Below are 20623 nucleotides of genomic sequence, written 5' to 3' on the forward strand. Positions count from 1 at the left end.
TGCATTGGAGTCGCAAGCTCCGACATGACAAGGTGGGTCGGTTTGGCGGGGTCCTTTGTCGCCTGAGGATTCAAGCGAGGATTCAAGCGGTACAAACGCCGACAAGCACCCTTCTTTCGAACTACACACTTACGATACGTAGCATTGAATATCAAGATGTCGGGAAAAAAGGTGCCAACTTACGCGCCCAATCAATCGTATGTATAAATCTTATTCTGTGTTACTTGAAAGAGAGAATGTCTGTTAATCCTGCCTAGGCTATATATCACAAATATCCCAGGGAACAAGATCCAGAAACAGGACATACGCAGATCCTTATACACCCTGTTCTCGACATATGGCCCCGTACTAGATGTGGTAGCTCTTCGGACAGTAAAGATGAGAGGTCAAGCTCATGTAGTGTATCGCGATGTTCAAACTGCCACACAGGCAATGCGCGCGTTGCAAGGATTTGAGTTCTTTGGTTTAGAGATGGTAAGCTTGACACGGAGTTTTGCAAGTTAAGGCTGACCTCGATTCCCTACAGCAAATACAGTACGCCAAATCTAAGTCCCATACTATTGCGAAGCTAGACGGTACTTTCCAAATGCCTGCTGCCGAGGTTGGCGCCGTTACGTCTACAGAGTTACAACGGAGCATCTTCAATGCACCCCCATCAGCTTCCACAACCGCAAATACTACCTCTACAGCTCCAGGCTTACTCAAGCCGCCTTCAGGAGCCGATCACCCAATGGATGATGCTAAAAGTCCCACAACAAGTGTGGCAGGCCAAAAGCGAAGACGCGACGAGGAGGAGGAAGACGATAGTGAGGAAGATGTTGCTATGGAAGAAGACAGCGACGACGATTAGGCGATACCAAAAAACGGCGTTACCAAAAACCGGCGTTGGGAGTTCTACTGAAGGGAGGTGGATTTGCTATATTTCAAGCTGAGCTATGATGCCAGCGAATTTCAGAATGAAAAAACAAGTATTTTGATGGACAGCATACGCTTCGAGGCGTCTTCTGCCTCATATATCTATTGAATTTCCCACCATTCGCTTGATTAAATAAGGGCTGACTGAAGAAGTTCCCCGCAGTTACAACTGTTCCTCAGCCATCTCCGGAGGAACCCACAATCCTACGCAGCCCCCCACTAAACCTAGCCAAACCATGAGATATTCATGCGTTGGGCAATCAAAGTTTTCCATGGCTTCTTTAGTCTGGCAGGGATGGATGAAAAAAGCAGGTAGGTCGGTGACAGGATGTGGCTAACCTTTATCAGACATGTGCATTCACTTGATAAATTGTACCGTATGGTATTGAAAACTACTTACTGCTGCTGAGATACCGCCTGTTATACCAGCTTCCCTAAGTCTTGACTTCTGCTCTTCCGGTACAAGATAACGAAACACTGACTCTAAATCAAATGTTGGGTCTCCCATAGGTAGGTCATGTAAGGTGAACCATAAAGTTGGCATTCTGTAAGTTGGATGGAGATGTATCTCATATGTGACATAAGGTTGATGGGAATAAAGACTATATTTTGGTGGTGTGCTATCTGGTTTCTGCCACAGCTGTGGTCGCAATACCTCCTAAATCGATTAGTGGTGTGATTCGTGAACTTGTTATCAAGCATAGACAAAACTGAAATACCGCATACTTGATCATGGTCATCATTAGCCATATCTACGTCCATTCCCTCATCTTTCGCAGAGCTCCCAAAGCCACTCAAGCTCTCCAACGCAAGAGCAAGATCATCGTCATCCTTCGGTGGCTGCAACAAGCGAAGGATTTCAATGTAGGCGCCTCCTGTAGTAGCTGTTCGTCGACTTATAATCTTGAGAATTTTTCTTGTAGGTCCCAATTTCGCTTTGATATACCGTTGGTCGAAAAATGCACAAGCAAGTGTGAATTCTTCTTCTGTCAAGAAAGGCCAGTGTCGGTACTCATCTCGGTAGGTCATGTTCGTGTAGATTTGCTTAAAGGTATGGATTCAAAGCAATCGCGATGCGGTAGCCAGCCTATGGATTTGTCGCGCCTAGACCAGTAAAGCGACCAGTAGAGCGAAATTCAAGAATAGTTGCCTTGATGGCTAGACAACCCTCCTCTCAAGATTTAGGAGATCCTAGTACTGAAGGTAGTAAAACAAGGGATCGGCTTGCTAAAATAGCTTAAGAAAATTCTTGAATGGTTTTAGGAAATACTGCACTAATAGAGAGAAGTGAATGTCGGTGATGAGGTTGGGTTTTGGTTACAATTTCCATCTGAAGCCCCTGTCGCCGATTGGGTCGTCAGACGCGAGCGGCTCTATGGAATAGCATACGACGCAGGAGGGCCAAAACCCACTTTTCATAAATCAGCAGGTTAACATATTATAGTATAGGGGTTACTATAGTAATTCAATGTTGGCGACTGCAACTAGGTAATACTGCCGGCAATACTTGTCTACACCTACTAACCGGTCGCACTAACCGACCGGCCAACCGACCAGGGTAAACTTCGGACTCGGTCGGCTTCGGGTAATGTGGCCGGTAGGGCAGTACGACCGGTTAGTAGGTGTAGACAAGTACCTTTACTATAGGCTACATATAAGATTATTAAGTTATTAGTATATACTAGTTATATACTAATATTCTATAGTGTTAATAACTTTAAATTCCTTAATATTACTATATACTATTATATAGAGGTAATTTTTACGCTAAGATTTCTAGTATTTTCTATTATAAGTACTTTCTTAGCTAATAGAATTTATAGAATATAAGATAGAGCTAATAGAATATAAATATTATAGTCTCCGTAAAAGTATCTTAGCGTAGTTATTACGCCGGCGACAAAGTATTACTTCTAGTTTAATATTATTATTTAAATACTATATTTAGCGACTCTAGGTTATATTACTAACTACCTATTATCTTAATCTAATTTATCGTGTCAAGTCTTATTAGTCAGAATTCTCGCTTAACTTATTTATCTACTAGCGCGAAAGTATTTCGGTTTACTCCGGAGTTTACCCGGCTAGCCCCGCCGCCTATTCTTCTATTTCTACCTATATTTCTAGCCTCTAGACGGTTAAGAAATACGAAATTCTTACTTCTATAACCTCTAAACAAACTATAGTAGGGCAAAATAACGCCAAAATATATAAAAGTATCGCTTTAAGTAGAAATACGAAAAATCATTAATTTTATAGTATAATTCTAGTACTTTGTAGGGCCGCCTTCTACTAAAATCACCTTAATATATCGATCTCTTATTCCTCGAATTAGAGCCTAAATTGTGTCTTTTAAGATAGATTTCTAGGCTTTCTAGACTATTGTAATAATTCGAATATTCTATATACTATAGATAGAGGTTTTGTCGGGTTAGTATATAAGTAAGTATATATAAGATTATCGAGTTATATACTCGGAGGTATATTTGTTATAATAAGAGTAAGTTAAATAGATAATATACTATTACTATAGTAAGTTAAGTATAAAGCTTCTATCTAAAGAAATTATAATTATTATATAGAACTTCTTTCTCTTAAGTTTAATAAGTTTACTAGTCGAACTTATTAAACTTCTACCTAGTTTAAAAGGTTTATCTAGCGAACCTATCGAACTTTTATTATTACGTAATAGTACTCTAAACCGGGGCCTATCCGCTAATCTAAATATAGCTAATATTAACTAAATTAAACTACTAGATAGTAGTTCTAGAAACTACTTAATTCCCGTAACCTCGTCTAATTCTAGAACTCTTAGTCCTAGAAGTATTACGGCGCCGAGGACGACGCTACTTATAATAACTATCTCTCGAAGTCTCTTATAAGACCTATATGTAACGATTCGTGTTCTACTCGAGGTAGACGGGGTCGTAAGGTTAGTATGCGGTAAGTAGGCGTATTATTACTAGGTATAGACTCGGAGGTCTATTCGTTATAATAAAAGTAAGATAAACTAATAAGATACTATTACTATAGTAAGTTAAGTACGAAGCTCCTATCTAAGGAAATTATAATTATTATATAGAACCTTTGTTCCCTAGATCTCTAGATCCCTTTAGCTATAAGGACCCGTCGGGCCCGCTAGACCTAGAGGAGCCCGGGGAAGGCCTAAGGGCTCTATTACGTACTCTTTAGTTCTCTACGTAATATTTTCCCGGAGGCTCTTAGCTCCCGCTATAGAATCCCCTTAGAGATAGTGCCTTAGTTATAATACTAGCCCCTATTCGGACTAGTAAGTCCTTATACTTAAGTACGACTAAATAAAATTCTTTAGTTACTAACAACTAAGTTTTCTTATTAATATAACTAATAGTATTTAACGAAAATTAAAAGAACGTCTTAACCTTACTCGCGATATTAAAACGAACGGTTTTAAGATAACTCCCTACTCCTTATATACGAAGGAAGGGCGGAGGTATATAATAGATATAAACCGGTCGTCGCGGTATTTAGAATATATCCGCCGTAAATATACCTATAATAGCTTATCTAATTCCTAGGAAAAGAACGTTCCTAGCGAGGAGGCTCGGGCGGCTATAGACCGTTAGATTAAGAAACTAGAGGAGTAGGAGGACGAGGCGATAGCTAAGGTCCTACGCCTATAGAAATAGTAGTAGCTTCTTTGTAAGAAGAAGTTCGAAATATCTAAGAAGGGTCTTTAGTTTCTTAACGAGCTAGACGCCTAGGAGGAGAGATAAAGGCTCGAAAACGAGGCCCGGGCGATTAAAAAATCGCCGCCTCTATTTAGTGACGCCGTAAATCTCGACAAGATCCTAGGTCTTTCCGACCCTAACCCGGCTTTCTAGTCGTCTTTAGAGTTTAGTAGTAAAACTTCTTAAGCTACTTCGGGTAGTTAAGGTTTTTCGCTAGTTTCTATATATTTTCTAATTATAGGTAATCCTTCTACTTAATTAGGTACTTCGGTTTCCCTCTAACGTGTTTATAGTCTAAGATTCTCTCGACTTTATACTCGGCGTTAGGGTTTACCGGTTATATTTCTATTATTAGAGCTAGCGGGGCTCCCGGCGGCGCTAGTTCGAGGAGAGATATATAGAATACTAGAAAGATATTTATACTTTTTAGTAAAGCTAGTTTATAATTTAAAGGTCCTTTATACGCTTTAATTTTAAATAGTCCTAGTTTCTTATTATCTAGTTTATTACTTAGTTATTTCGTTTAGATATTTTATCTAACTAAATAAACTCTATTCCCCTCTCTTAGCGTAGGCTCCTAACTACGTTTCTTGTTATAGTAGGACGCGTTTCTTTCTAAGATAAACTTAAGTTCTTCGACGAGTTATTTATAAAGGGAGGAAAGGTTATTAATAAGAATCCTTTCTACCTAATTATCGATAGATACGTTATAGGGTTCTTAGAACGCTATTTTCTTATAACTAAAGTTAGCTTTAAATAGCGATACTTATATTATCTCTATTACTATACTATTATATAAGAACTAGGCTATTAGTAATAAGGCGACTTAATTGTCTTATTTATAGTTTATATAATACCTTAAGTATACTTTAACTACTTAGTTTATTCTCTTATTACCTCTATTTGTTTATAGATAGAATAATATTAATAGCTTTCGCTTTACTCCTATATAGGCGGCTACGGCCGTCTAGAATTTAGACGTAAATAGCTTATCTCGGTCTAAGACTATTTCTTCTAGAGTACTATAGTCTGTAACTATATACTAAATAAAAGCGTATACTAGTTTCTTAGTAGTACTTAACTCCTTATATAGTATAAGGATTATATACTTAGTAAGTCTTTCTATTATTACTAGGATTACGTCGTACTTAACTCCTATTATTAGATCTCTTAATAGTAGAAGTTTAACGATAAAGTCTTATAATATTATTTTCTATAGTCTCTTTAGAATAGGTATTTGTCCTATAAGTCTATAAGGTATATAGTATATAGATTTATTTCGAATATAGGTATTATATTTAGTTACTACCTTCTTAACTAAAGCTCGTAGCTTGTCAATATAGAATTACTATTAGATTCTCTAGAAGATTCTTCTAATTTCTTAATAACTATATTCTAGGGCTTTATAGAATTTCTAGATAAACTCTAAGGCGTATAAGTCTAGTACTTTAAGTTTTCTATCTTTATATAGTAAATTTTCTTTAGAAACTATTAGTCTCTTACTCTAAGCGGTTATAATATTATTATACTATAGACCTCGGATTTTAGTAAGGGCGGCAATTACTTTAGAGTTAGAGATAAGATTTCTATCTTTATTCTCCTTAAGAATAGCTTATTTCTTGTAGATCTTATCTCCTTTATATCCTAGTTAACGGCTTAAAGTGTTAGCTCGAGGATTATCTATTTCTTTTACGTATTTAATTATAATATCGAAATAGGCGAGTTCTTCGGCCTATCGCGCTATTCGTCGGTTATTTAATTTCTTTATTATTAAGAACGTTTATAGGTTCTTATAATCTATAAGAATAATAACTAGAAACTTAGCTCCTTAAAGATAAATCTTCTAATATCTTAGTACCTTAACTATAGCTATAAGTTTCTTCTTATAAATATTATAGTTCTATTTAGCCGGCGAGTATTTCTCGAAATAATATACTATAGAGTATATTTTTTCTTTCTCGTCTAGTTATAGGTAAATAGCGTCTATAGTAGTATCTAAGGTATTAGTCTCGACTATACTTAGTTTATTAATACTAAAACTCCTAATAACTAGTTTCTTAGTAAACCGATCCTTAAGTTCTTATATAGCCGCTCTCTCTTCTTCTCCTATAAGGAAGAGTACGTCCTTCCGGGTAAGATTAGTAAGCGGTCCTATAATCTTTAAATATCCTTCTATAAATTATTAGTAAAAGTTTCTAAAGCCGAGAAACGACTAGACGTCTTTAATATTTTCTAATTCTAGCTAGTCTCTTATCTATTAGATCTTCTCTAGGTCGATATTTATTTTTCCTAGTTCGATAATAAACCCTAGAAACTTAGTTTTCTAAGTACCGAACTCGTACTTCTCTAACTTTAGTCTAGAGTCTACCCTCGCTAGGGCTTCTAGGACTAAGCGGACGTGTTTCTTATAATTATTCTCGATTTCTAAATAAATAAGGATATTATTAAGGTAGTAGATAATAAACTTATCGAGATAGTCTCGTAGGATATTGTCGTTCTATCTCTAGTATATTATAGGGGCGTTAGTTAGCCTAAACGGTATAACTATATATTTATATTAGCTAGAGAGTATAATAAATATAGTTATCTACTTGTATTCTTTCTTAATTCTAATAAGGTTAAAGGTATTTCTCTAGTTAAGCTTTGTAAATATTTTTACTTTAGCTAGTCTGTCCCGTAGATACTACGCGTTTAGTAAAGGGTATTAATCCCTAATAGTAATATCGTTTAACCTTCGAAAGTCTCCGTAAAGTCTTCCTTTATTATTACCTATTTTTACTACTACTAGTATATTTAAAGTAGCTAGTAATTTAGATAGCCTAATCTATCCTTTCTTAAGTACTATATCGACGTATTTCTCTAACGTCTCGGAGACGTTAAACCGGTGTCGTCTTAATTTCTCGAAAGACGGCTACCTTTCTTTCTTTAAATTAATCTTATAATCCTATAGTTAATATTCGGGTAAGGCTCGAAAGTCTTCTAGGTTTTTAAATAATTTCTTAAATTTTCTATACTATATAGAAACTTGTTTTTCTTTACCTATATTAGTAACCTATAGAGGACTCTTCGGTTATTTAAGGTGTCCGGGCGCCTTAGAAAGAGTAGTGTAAACTCTATTTCGGCCCTCTAGTTAATATAAACCCTTATATTAGTATTACGTAAACTATACTTCTTTAGTTTTCTAATTTATCTCTAGGTTATATTCCCTTATCTATAGTATTTCTAGAAGGACTTCCTCCTTACCTATTAGTATAATATTAAACTATATTTCCTCGGTATATCTATTAACTACTATTCTAAGAGAAATAGTTATTTTATTAATAACTTCTTCGTTAGAGGCGACTTTCTAGTCGTCTACTCCGCGTAGGGTATAGGGTTTGTTAATAGGCTTTATAGAGGTATTTATTCTTCTAACTATTTATAAAGAGATAAAGTTTCCGGTAGCCTCTATATCTATTAAGGCCTTAACTCTCTTTCCTTGTAGCTTTATATTTAATACTAGGCAGTTCCCGTCCTTAGTCTTTACTACGGCGATAGTTTATATTTCGTATTTCTTTCTTAGTTCTAGTACTATAATATAGATATAGTACTTAAACCTAGAGAAGTAGTTTTCTCTTTTTAGAGAGATATATATATAATAGTTATCGTAGTAGTATACTAACTAATAGATTAATCTATAATCCGGATATAGTAGCTACGTAGTATTATATACCTCTAGTTTATTAAGCTTATATTTCGAGATATAGATTTCCTAGGCGTTAACCTAGTCTATTCTCCGCTATAGTCGGCTCTACTCTTAGAGTACTTATTCTAGTTTTATACTAGTTTCGAACTATTTCTATCTAACTTTCTTATTAGTAAGTCCCTTAGCCTCTAGATCTCTTAATTAGGTTTTTTCTATATTCTCAGCCTTCTTCCTAGCTAACTTCCTTTCTTTATCTATAGCTAAGGTAGACCTTATTCTAACGTAAGCTTTCTAAAGTTCTAACTAGAAGTCCTCTTCTTTCTTATCTATAAGGTAGATCTATTCTTAGAGGTTTTTCTTAAGATTTTCTTTAGGCGGGGTCGGAGTAACTCTCCCCTTATTAGTCTCTTCGATAGTTTCTACGTCCTCGCTATTAGAACGGGCTAACTATTAGTCGAGCTCTTCCGTGTTAGAGTCTATTAGACTAATCTTTTGGTAGATACCTTCTACTTTCGGTTTTATTTCTAACGAGTAGTATTTTGTAACTATTTTTACGGTTTTAAAATTCTTTCCGTAATTCCGGGCTTAATACTCTAGTTTCTTATATTTAAAATATAGTCCTTCTACCCTTAGTCTTTTATACTTAGCTAGTAGTATAGACTTCTTATTTTTCTTCTAAGTACTACTCTTCGTTACTACTTTCGTATATTTTATTAGCTTCTAATCTATTAAATTACCGTCCCTATTCTTTAGGCTACGATTATAGTATCTATATATCCCCTTCTTCTCTAAATAGCGTTTATAAGCGCGGTTATCGATTTTAATTACCGATTCTATAAGCTTATATATTTCCGTAGCGGGCTCTATTCTTACTAACTCGTCCTTAACGTAGTCTTTTAGTCCTTAATAGAATTAAATTCTTAGAGCTTTGTCGTTAAGTCCTAGTCTAGAAGATAGCTATTAGAAATCGGTATAGTACCTCGTAGTCGATCCGGTTTATTTAAGGCGTAGAAGTCTTATCTCGGCCTTCTTCTTTTAATCGATATCGCCGAACGCTCGTTTTAGTCCTATAGCGAATCTATTTATCGAAATAAAGTAGTCCTAGGTAGCTTTTAATATAGCTATAGTAGGTTTATTATTTTTAGACTTACTAGCTATAAACTTCTTAAGGTTAGGTTTAATCTAGTTATACGCTTTCCTTTCGAGGCAGGTGACTATAAATAAGACTTAGTCTATCTCGTTTCTAAACTTTTCTCTATAAAAGTTTATATAAAGTCGGGCCTTTATTAGGAACTAGTTTACCTCGCTAGGTTTTCTATTAAACTTGTCGGGTAGAGGGACGCAAAGTCCTTCCTTAGCTTAGACAATTATTTAACTAAGGTCGACTTAACTAGTAGTTAGGCTAAGTAGATTATTAGGTACTAATATTAATAATTAACGCTTACTTAGAATAGATACTTAAAGTATAACGATTTATATTCTACCCGAGGTAGACGGGGTCGTAAGGTTAGTATATAGTAAGTAGGTATATTATTACTAGGTATAAACTCGGAGGTCTATTCGTTATAATAAAAGTAAGATAAACTAATAAGATACTATTACTATAGTAAGTTAAGTATAAAGCTCCTATCTAAGGAAATTACAATTATTATATAGAACCTTTATTCTCTAGATCTCTAGATCCCTTTAGCTATAAGGACTCGTCGGGCCCGCTAGACCTAGAGGAGCCCGGGGAAGGCCTAAGGGCTCTATTACGTACTCTTTAGTTTCTTACGTAATGTTTTCCCGGAGGCTCTTGGCTCTCGCTATAGAATCCCCTTAGAGATAGTACCTTAGTCGTAATACTATAGTAATTAGAGTACTTCTCCTTAATATAGTTCTTTATTATATTCTAGAGAGTCTTAATTAGGTTAAGGTTAGAAGAGTTAGCTAGCTAAAATATAGACTTAATTCTAATTACCTTAAAAATAGAGAAAGTAAAGGTAGAGGTATATATTATAGGCTAAGTCTTTAGTTAAAGTAGTAGAGTTATTTATAATAGTTTATAATTACTAAGAAAGTAAGAGAGAGGTAGAGCCGTAGCTCTCTATATATATATACTATAAGCGAGGTAGGTTACGTATATATACGTAACTCTAGTATAGATAATACTAAGTACTACCTTTAGGTCTAACTTATTATAGTATACTCTTTAGTATTATTCTACTAAAATAAGAGCTCCGGGTATTTCTCGATTATCTCTTAGATTATAGGTATAATAATACCTAAATAAGAACTCTTATTTATTATCTCCTAATTCTTCTTCTAAAAGAGCCCTCGATACCGCCTATATTTACTAGAAATCGAGCCCTAGAATATCTAGTCTATCTTTTGTTAATAATAAGATTAAATATAATTCTTGTAGAAAAGCTCTTCTAGTCTAATCTTTCGAATAACCTAGTCTCGGTAGTAACGACTAAAATTAACCTAAGTCTTATTACTATAAAGTACCTTATTCTATTACTTGTCTAACTAGAAGATATACTTCTAAGCCTAGACTAATCGATTCTTTTTATTCTATTGCGAGAGAGGTAGTTTCTAGCAAGTAATTACCCTTATATAACCTTCTCTTTTTAAGGCTATACGAATAGCGCTAGCGCCGTACCCGAAAAGGCTCTAGCTAATATTCTTAAGATCTAATCGTCGGGTATTCTTTAATTATATAACGTATTCGATAAGGCGCTTTCTTTAGGGAGTATTAAGTAATACCCGCCGGCTAGTTACTTTCTTTTAAGGGGGCTAATTAGTAGTAAAGAGTCTACCGAACCTAGTAAAGAGTAAGACCTATTTAAAGGACGATTTAATTAAGAGTCTATCTAGTGTCGAAATAGAGTACTTAGATATAATACCGCTTATCTCGGGTCGTCTTAAGGCTTTGTTTAGTAGGTATTTTTAGTATAGAAACGTAATACTCGGTTTAGGTAACTATTATATAAAATATCTATAAAATATTACTTCGTCTACCTCTAAATAAATAGCTGTAGAGAATCTCGACACTTTACCGGTTATAGTAAAGATAAGTATATTCTTAATATATTATTGTCACGAGTAGCGTCGGCCTCGGCGTCGTAATACTTCTAGGACCGGAAGTCCTGAGATTAGACGAGGTTACGGGAATCGAGTAGTTCCTAGGGCCGCCGTCTAATAGCTTAATTCGGTTAAAGTTAGTAGTGTTTATATTAGCGGATAGGCCCCGGTTTAGGGTGCCGTCACGTGACGAAGGAAGTTCGATAAGTTCGCTAGGCGAACCTATCGAACCGGCTAGGAGTTCGACGAGTTCGGCTAGCGAACCTATCGAACTTAGGGAAAGGAAGTTCTATATAATAATTATAATTTCCTTAGGTAGGAGCTTCGTGCTCAACTTATTATAGTAATAGTATATTATCTATTTAACTTACTCTTATTATAACGAATAGATCTCTAAATCTATAAGTAATAATCTCGTACTTACTTCTTAATATACTAATCTTACGATAACCCTAGTCTACCCCGGGTAGAACCGAATCGTTACACTTTAAGTACCTATTCTTAGTAAGCACTAGATTATTAATAATAGCTCTAAACGTTACTAGTCTAGCCGGAAGCGTCGTAGGAACCCCGGTACTACTACTTCTACTAGTCCCTACTGTAATCGAGGCAAAGGAAGGCCTGCGAATCCCTCTACTAGACAAGTATAATAAAACTCTAGCTAACCTAGAGCAATTTATTATAAAGGCCTAGCTCTATATAGGTTTTTACGGAGATAAGTTTAGGAACGATACGGACAAGGTTTTGTTCCTAATCTCGCGCTTCGAGGGAAGGGCCTACAACTAGATCGAGCCTTATATTAGCGATTACTAGGAGAACAAGACTCAAATAGGCTTAGTATCTACGGTTTGCTCCTAGTTCGTTAAAGATTATTTCAAATTAATAAAAGACTTTGTAGCCGGTATAAGGAAGGCTTTCGGGGATATCGATATTAAGAAAAAGTTAGAGCTAGCCCTACTTAAGCTTACCTAGACCGGGTTAGCTGTCCGCTACAATATCGACTTCTAGTAAACCTCGGCCAGGTTAGGACTAGGTGATAAAGCCCTAAGAATGTTATTCTATAGAGGATTAAAGGAATTTGTAAAGGACGAATTATCGCGTATAGATCCTCTTAAGACCCTTTACGAGTTAAGTAAAGCCGCTATTAAGATTAATAACCGAGCGTACGAGTACTATATTAAAAAGAAAGGGGTATATTCTTACTATATACGTCTATTAAAGAACCGCTATAGCGATCTAATAGAACTCGATACGATTAGTAGGAGGGAACTTAACGCCTCGGAGAAGAATAGAAAGAAGCTTTCTAATAAGGAAAGGATACGTCGAAGGGAGAAGGGACTCTACTTTAAGTGTAGAAAAGAAGGTTATATAGCTAGCTTCTATTATAAAGGAAAGCTATAGAAAGGCTAGAAAAAATAGTTCGGCCCTACTAGACAACTAGTAGTAATAGATAGAGCCACCCTACTAAAAGGTAATTAGGGTAAGTAAGAGGCTACCGAATTAAGTTCGGCGGTCTAGTTAAGATCCGAAATACCTCCGGTAAAGAAGGAATACCGGATCGGAGACTCCCTATACTAGATAGACTTAGAACCCGACAGCCTCTCGGCCTACTAACCCGAGGAAGTAGTCCCGAAACCGGGAAAATACTAGTACTTTTAGGAGACAATAGAAGAGGGAAATATTTAGATAACTAAGGATAGCTAGAAGTTTACCGCCGACTAATAGATATAGGGAGAGAAACCCGTAGTTAATACACGTTATAAAGTGTCTTTCGTAGATACAAAAAGGGTAGTATTCTAATAAGAACGTACCTAGAAGACAACTATCGAACTACTTAGACTAATTAGGTAGTTACCCTACTTAAATAATATTCTTAAGCTAGGAGATATATAGAAGATTATTAGTAGATCTCTAGGAAAACGTATTTAGGAACAGGTCTTCTTCGTTAAGGGACAAACCGACGAGTTCGCCTAATAGGAGGCCCCGATTCTAGACACGTATACCCTACGCCTTAGTATACCCTATTGTTTATAAGAATAGGCAACGTAATACTATATATAGACCGACCTACTCCGAGATATAGAGGTTACGGAGATATTATTAGACCCTTATAAGCTCTATACTACTAGAGAATAGGGACAAATTACGGTTAAAATAAAGATTAGAGGGAAACTAATTAGAGTTATAATTAACTTAGGGGCTAATAGGAACTATATCTTACCCTGTATAGTAAAGAAGTTAAATATCCCTATAATTAACATTTAACTATACCCTCTAAAACTCGCAGATAGGTCAGACTATATTAATAGATAGGTTAATAAAGTAACTATCCCGTCAAAATTGTCCTTACTAGATAGACACAAAGCTAATATCTAGTTTAATATTACTAAAATCGGAAACCACGAGGCTATATTAGGAATAGCCTAGATCCGAGAGTATAACCCCGAAATAGACTAGTATACTAACACCGTTACCTATAGGAGATGCGCCTACGAGGGTACGTAGATTTGACTATAAGGCTAGAGAGAGGTTTACACTACCTCCTCTAAAGCGCCCGGACACCTCGAAGGAATAGAGGGTCCTCTATAGGTTACTACCGACGAAGGTAGAGAAAAACAAATACCTATATAGTATAGAAGATTTAAGAAGTTATTCGAAAACCCGGAAGACTTTCGAGCCTTACCCGAACACTAGCTATAGGATTATAAGATTAATCTAAAAGAAGGAAGACAACCGCCTTCCGAGAAACTAAGACGACACCGGTTCGACGTCTCTAAGACGTTAGAGAAATACGTCGACATAGTACTTAAGAAAGGATAGATTAGACTATCTAAATCGCTAGCTACTTCGAATATACTAGTAGTAGTAAAGATAGGTAATAATAAAGGGAGACCTTACGGAGACTTCTAAAGGCTAAACGATATTACTATTAGGGACTAATACCCTTTACTAAATACGTAGTATCTACGGGACAGACTAGCTAAAGTAAAGATATTTACGAAACTCGACTAGAGGAACGCCTTTAACCTTATTAGGATTAAGGAAGGACACGAGTAGATAACCGTATTTATCGTGCCCTCTAGCTAATACGAATATACCGTTATACCGTTCGGGCTAACTAACGCCCCTACGACATACTAGAGGTAGAACGACAATATTCTACGAGAGTACCTCGATAAGTTTGTTATCTATTACCTCGACGATATCCTTGTTTACTTAGAAAACGAGAACGAATATAAGGAATATGTCCGCTTAGTCCTAGAAGCCTTAGCTAAGGTGGACTCTAGACTAAAACTAGAGAAGTACGAGTTTAGTACTTAGAAAACTAAATTCCTAGGGTTCGTTATTAAACTAGGAAAAATAAATATCGACCTAGAGAAGATCTAACGAATAAAGGACTAGCTAGAATTAGAAAACGTTAAAGACGTCTAGTTATTCCTCGGCTTTAGAAACTTCTACCGACAATTTATAGAAGGATATTTAAGGATTATAGGACCGCTTACTAATCTTACTAGGAAGGACGTACCCTTCCTTATAGGAGGAAAAGAGAAAGTAGCTATATAGGAATTAAAAGACCGGTTTACTAAGAAACTAGTTATTAGAAGTTTTAGTATTAACAAACTAAGTACGGTCGAGACCGATACCTTAGATACTACTGTAGGTACTATTTACCTATAACTAGACGAGAACGGAAAAATATACCCTGTTATATATTACTCCGAGAAATACTCGCCGGCTAAACAGAACTACGATATCTATAAGAAGGAACTTATAGCTATAGTTAAAGCGCTAAGATATTAGAAGATTTATCTTTAAGGAGCTAAGTTCCTAGTTATTATTCTTATAGATTATAAGAACCTACGAATATTCTTAATAATAAAGAAATTAGATAATCGACGAATAGTACAATAGGCCGAAGAACTCGCCTATTTCGATGTTATAATTAAATACGTTAAGGGAATAGATAATCCCCGGGCTAACGCTTTAAGCCGTCAACTAGGATATAAAGGAGACAAGATCTATAAAAAGTAAGCTATCCTTAAAGAAGATTAAGATAGAAATCTTATCCCTAACTCTAAGGTAATTACCGCCCTTACTAAAGTCCGAGGCCTATAGTACGATAATATTATAGACGCCTAGAACAAGAAACTAGTAGCCCCTAAGAAGAGCTCGCTATATAAAGACGGAAAACTTAAAGTACTAAGCTCGTATACTTTAGAATTTATCTAGAAATTCTACGAAGCCCTAGAATATAGTTATTAAGGAATTAGGAGAACCTTCTAGAGAATTTAGTAGTAATATTACGTCGATAAGCTACGAACTTTAGTTAAGAAGGTAGTAACCGAATACGACGTCTATATTCGAAATAAATCTATACACTATATACCTTATAGACTTATAGGACAAATACCTATTCCGAAGAAACTATAGAAAATAATATCGTGGGATTTTATCGTTAAACTCTTACTATTAAGAGACCTAATAATAGGAGTCGAATACGACGCGATCCTAGTTATAATAGAAAGACTTACTAAGTATATAATCCTAATACTATATAAGGAGTTAAGTACTACTAAGGAATTAGTATACGCCTTTATACGGTATATAGTTGCGGACTACGGTACCCTAGAAGAAATAGTCTTAGACCGAGATAAACTATTTATATCTAAATTCTAGATAGCTATAACCGCCTATATAGGAATAAAGCGAAAGCTATTAATATCGTTCTATCTATAAACAAATAGAGGTAACGAAAGAATAAACTAAGTAGTTAAAGTATACCTAAGATGTTACGTAAACTATAAGTAAGACAATTAGGTCGCCTTATTACTAATAGCCTAGTTCTCGTATAATAGCACAGCTACGGAGACAATATAGGTGTCGCTATTTAAAGCTAACTTTGGCTATAAGAAAATAGTATTCTAAGAACCGTATAATATATCTATCGACAACTAGGTAGGAAGGATCCTCGTTAATAACCTTTCCTCTCTTTATAAATAACTCGTCGAAGAACTTAAGTTTATCTTAGAAAGAAACGCGTCCTACTATAATAAGAAACGTAGTTAGGAGCCTACGCTAGGAGAGGGGGATAGAGTTTATTTAGTTAGACGAAATATCTAAATAAAACGACTAAGTAATAAACTAGATAATAAGAAACTAGGACTATTTAAAATTAAAGTATATAAAGGACCTTTAAATTACGAACTAGCTCTACTGAAAAGTATAAATATCTTTCTAGTATTCTATATATCTCTCCTCGAACTAGTACCGCCTAGAGCGCTACTAGCTCTAGTTACAGAAATAGAACTAGTTAACCCTAATACCGAGTATAAAGTCGAGAAGATCTTAGACTATAAACTCGTTAGAGGAAAACCACGTTATCTAATAAAATGGAAGGACTACCTATAATTAGAAAACATATAGGAATCAATAAACAACCTTAACTACCCTAAGCGGCTTAAGAAGTTTTACCGCTAGTATCTAGGGCCTCCCAGAAAGACCCGGGATCGAAATTCAGGTCGAGTAGCGACGGGTCGTAAGCGGAGAAGTCGTCGGGCGGAGTAGGGTGGGCTAGTAGTCGTTCCACTTCTACTTCCCTCTCCTCCTTCTCCCTCTTCTCCTCTTCTTCCTACTACTCTTTCCTCTCTAACTCGTCTAACTCGTCTAGCGAGTTAAGACCCACCGAGATTATCTTTTATTTCCGTTCCCGAAGGAACTTTTACTACTAGCGGATACGAGTACGACGAGCTAGTATCTCCTGGATCTAGGCCTTAGTCTACTCGTCCTCTAGGAAAAGTTTCTCTTCCTAAACCTCGATACTCTCCTAGTCGCGAACTAAGGGTATTCGATTTATCTCTTTAACATCGCACGATTTACCCGCGGATGTATAGGCACCGTAACGACTATATTTTGGGTCCCGAGAGACTATATACTCTTTTCCCGTCTTTTTGTAGCGAGAATAAGGCGCTATCTTCTTCCTAGTTAAATTAATTTGTTTTCCGAGGGCTACGATATTAGAACGTCTAGTTGTGCGGTCGGGTAGTATATTAGAAGGGAGGGAAGTCTATAGCCTTTAACCGACGTATTTCTTAGTCGTACTTAAGCGTACGGACCCGCTAGTCCGAATAGGGGATAGTATCACGAGTAGCGTCGGCCTCGGCGTCGTAATACTCCTAGGACCGGAAGTCCTAAGATTAGACGAGGTCACGAGAATCGAGTGGTTCCTAGGGCCGCCGTCTAATAGCTTAATTCGGTTAAAGTTAGTAGTGTTTATATTGGCGGATAGGCCCCGGTTTAGGGTGCCGTCACGTGACGAAGGAAGTTCGACAAGTTCGCTAGGCGAACCTGTCGAACCGGCCAGGAGTTCGACGAGTTCGGCCAGCGAACCTATCGAACTTAGGGAAAGGAAGTTCTATATAATAATTATAATTTCCTTAGGTAGGAGCTTTATACTTAACTCATTATAGTAATAGTATATTATCTGTTTAACTTACTCTTATTGTAACGAATAGATCTCTAAATCTATAAGTAACAATCTCGTGCTTACTTCTCAATATACTAACCTTACGATAACCCCAGTCTACCCCGGGTAGAACCGAATCGTTACAATTATTAGCCAAGATTCCCTATTTACCGTAACTTCTAGAAGACCTATAGTTGTTTATTTCGGGGTATACGAAGTACTTCGAAGTAGAAAGTAGTTAAAATTAGTTAAAAGGGTTAAAAAGCGGCTATCCTTATACTCTACTATAGGGGTAATAAATCCGCCAAGATTTCTAGTATTTTCTATACTAACGTGTAATATAGCCAATAAAGTTGTTTAGATCTAAAGAATAGCGTCGAATAAGCTAATAAGATACGAAGACCTATAGTCCTTGTAAAAGTATCTTGGCGTAATTATTACGCCGGCGACTAAAGTACAAATATTGTATTAGCTGGCCCCTTAGCCTCTAGAAGCTTCTGCGTAGGTATATAGACGCCCTACTACGGTTTATTTAGGGGTTATAGAAGTATTTACAGGTCTATATAATAATTATATACGTCCCCTTACTATTATACAGGGGTAATTATTACGCCAAGATTTCTGGTATTTTCTATTATAGAGATGTGAACAGCTAATATAATCGAAGTATTGCTAGAATAGGCCAATAATTTATTAAAGATTATAGTCCCTGCTAAAGTATCTTGGCGTAATTATTACGCCTGTGACGAAGTACTACTTCGTATACCCATAAATAAACACCGGTGGGTCTTCTAGAAGTTACGGTAAACCAGGATTTCTCGCCAATAAGCAGTTGAGGATTCGACTCATCATTACTGTAAAAGGTAAAGTCGAGTGTAAAGCACAGACGCCCCACTGGTGTTTATTCATGGGTATACAATACTCCAGCGGTAATTATTACGCCAAGAATTCTGGTATTTTCCACCCCGAGCTGTAGTACAGCCAATACAGACGTTAGAATATAAAGTACAGTCTATAATTAGCCAATAAGACATTGAAGTTCAAAGTCCCCGTAAAAGTATCTTGGCGTAATAATTACCGCTGGAGTATTGTACGAAGTAAAACCATGCATGCCAAGGTGTAGGGTTTTGTCAAGTTCTGTTTTGGCCCTCCTGCGCCGTATGCTATTCCATACGGCTCGGCCCGTATCGGACTCTATTGCAAAGTCACTCAATTGAGGATCCCATGACCCTGGGTTACCTAGAAGTTGTAGCGAGTGATAGCGGATTGACCCTGAATATTTACTTGCTCTAAAAGCTGGCATGGCCCGCTCACTTTTATACCTGATCACAGGATGTGCTTGACCAGCATTCAATGAAGCAGAATAACGGCATTACAGAAGTTGAGGGCTTAAGCGAGTATGAAAATACACTTGAAAAAGAATAAGTTGGAGGAAACAATCCTTTATGCTTAATTCGAAGAGGACTTGTATGGTCCAAAGATTAGTTGGCAGCTAACTGATACTTGTTCTGTCCCCCGCGAGCTGAGCTAAGCAGTTGAAGGAAAGAGTCGACATATAACCAGAAAAGAAAAAGTTTATTTGTTTGCCATCTATAGTCTACCCTTCCCTCGAAAATCACACCGAAACGCCATACCGTCTACTCAAAAGCCGTGTACCGTGCCAACTCCCCAAAAAGCAGATTCCCAATCAACTTCTCGAAGAGTCACACCATGTTCCCGAAAGTCATCTGGCCAGCCACATCCTTGAAGCTATCTTCTTCGAAAGCCACCCATCAACTGGAATTTACATGTCAGTAAATGTACCCCATCTTTTGAATTGAATTTACAAGTTGCTACATACCTGAGTCTAAAAAGTTCTCACAAATTGTCTATGGTTTGGACTGTTTGGCCTCCCTGTACCTCGCGGATTGTAATAACTTTAGGGCGATCTGTCCTGTTACGAAGCCAGGTGATGATCTGTGCATGCTTGGGTTTCCCAACAGTCAAAATTGCAACGTTTTCGGGTGTCGACAATCGACTCCATGTGGTGTCGCCTTTGTAATGATCTTTCATATCATCTTTCAGGGTTTCGTAATCTTCGCCCGTCATCCAAGGTGCTATCTGTATCATCAAGTAGTCCACTGCGAGTCGTTTCGTGAGATCGTGATCCTTGGTATTTACGTCTTCCCCAGGAGTTCTTTTATCCATGAGTCCTTGATCGACGTCGTCGAGAACCCATTTCGCTTTCAAAACCTTAGGATGATCATCCAAAAAGTCCTTCACTTTATCTTTGTTTTTCTCCGTAAGAGTCACCGTCGCGGTCTTCTTGACTCTGACCGTCTCCATTTTAGTCCATCGGAATAAAACCTTTGGAAATTCCTCACGCAAATCGTCTTTCAGCTCTTGGAAATCGTCCTCCGTGGTGCCGGCATTGAGTTCCAATGAGAAATGGCCACCACCTGCTGCTCGGGTGTCGATTACCGGTGATGATAGAGCATTGTCATCGAGGGAGGGAATGGTGGAGCCAATAACGGTACTGAGCAAGGCTCCGACGATGGCCATGTAAGAGAAATGCATGATGTATAGAGGGGCGTTGATAGCTGTGGGAAAGATAGATTGTTGATGATGTTAATGTTGTAGTGTTGTAGTGTTGTAGTGTTGTAGTGTTGTAGTGTTGTAGTGTTGTAGTGTTGTAGTGTTTAGAAATGTTCTTCGTCCTCGAGTGATTGATGGCATTTATAGGACTTATCGGATGGAATTCTCGAAATAAATACTTCGAGACTTTGCTATGGGATTTTGGTAGGA

At 36.8% G+C, this 20623-nt stretch overlaps 3 protein-coding genes across 3 annotated transcripts; 1 reads left to right on the forward strand and 2 right to left on the reverse strand.

Annotated features, from left to right (window-relative positions):
• Positions 1 to 156: 156 nt before the first annotated feature.
• On the forward strand, positions 157 to 850 carry GLAREA_11209 (RNA-binding, RBD; the record flags this gene model as incomplete). Its single annotated transcript, XM_008079398.1, has 3 exons — positions 157 to 197; positions 258 to 474; positions 527 to 850. The coding sequence occupies 3 exons, from the start codon at positions 157 to 159 to the stop codon at positions 848 to 850; spliced, it is 582 nt and encodes a 193-aa protein (XP_008077589.1).
• A 228-nt stretch (positions 851 to 1078) lies between these two features.
• GLAREA_11210 (uncharacterized protein) lies at positions 1079 to 1944 on the reverse strand (the record flags this gene model as incomplete). The annotated part of the gene is made up of 3 exons (XM_008079399.1): positions 1079 to 1249; positions 1316 to 1573; positions 1642 to 1944. 3 exons carry the CDS (start codon positions 1942 to 1944, stop codon positions 1079 to 1081), a joined length of 732 nt encoding a protein of 243 aa, XP_008077590.1.
• Positions 1945 to 19611: 17667 nt separating this feature from the next.
• GLAREA_11211 (uncharacterized protein) lies at positions 19612 to 20395 on the reverse strand (the record flags this gene model as incomplete). The annotated part of the gene is made up of 2 exons (XM_008079400.1): positions 19612 to 19615; positions 19701 to 20395. 2 exons carry the CDS (start codon positions 20393 to 20395, stop codon positions 19612 to 19614), a joined length of 699 nt encoding a protein of 232 aa, XP_008077591.1.
• Positions 20396 to 20623: the final 228 nt, after the last annotated feature.

This window comes from Glarea lozoyensis (assembly GCF_000409485.1).
Source record: "Glarea lozoyensis ATCC 20868 chromosome Unknown GLAREA11, whole genome shotgun sequence".
In the NCBI taxonomy this organism is placed as follows: Eukaryota; Fungi; Ascomycota; class Leotiomycetes; order Helotiales; family Helotiaceae; genus Glarea; species Glarea lozoyensis.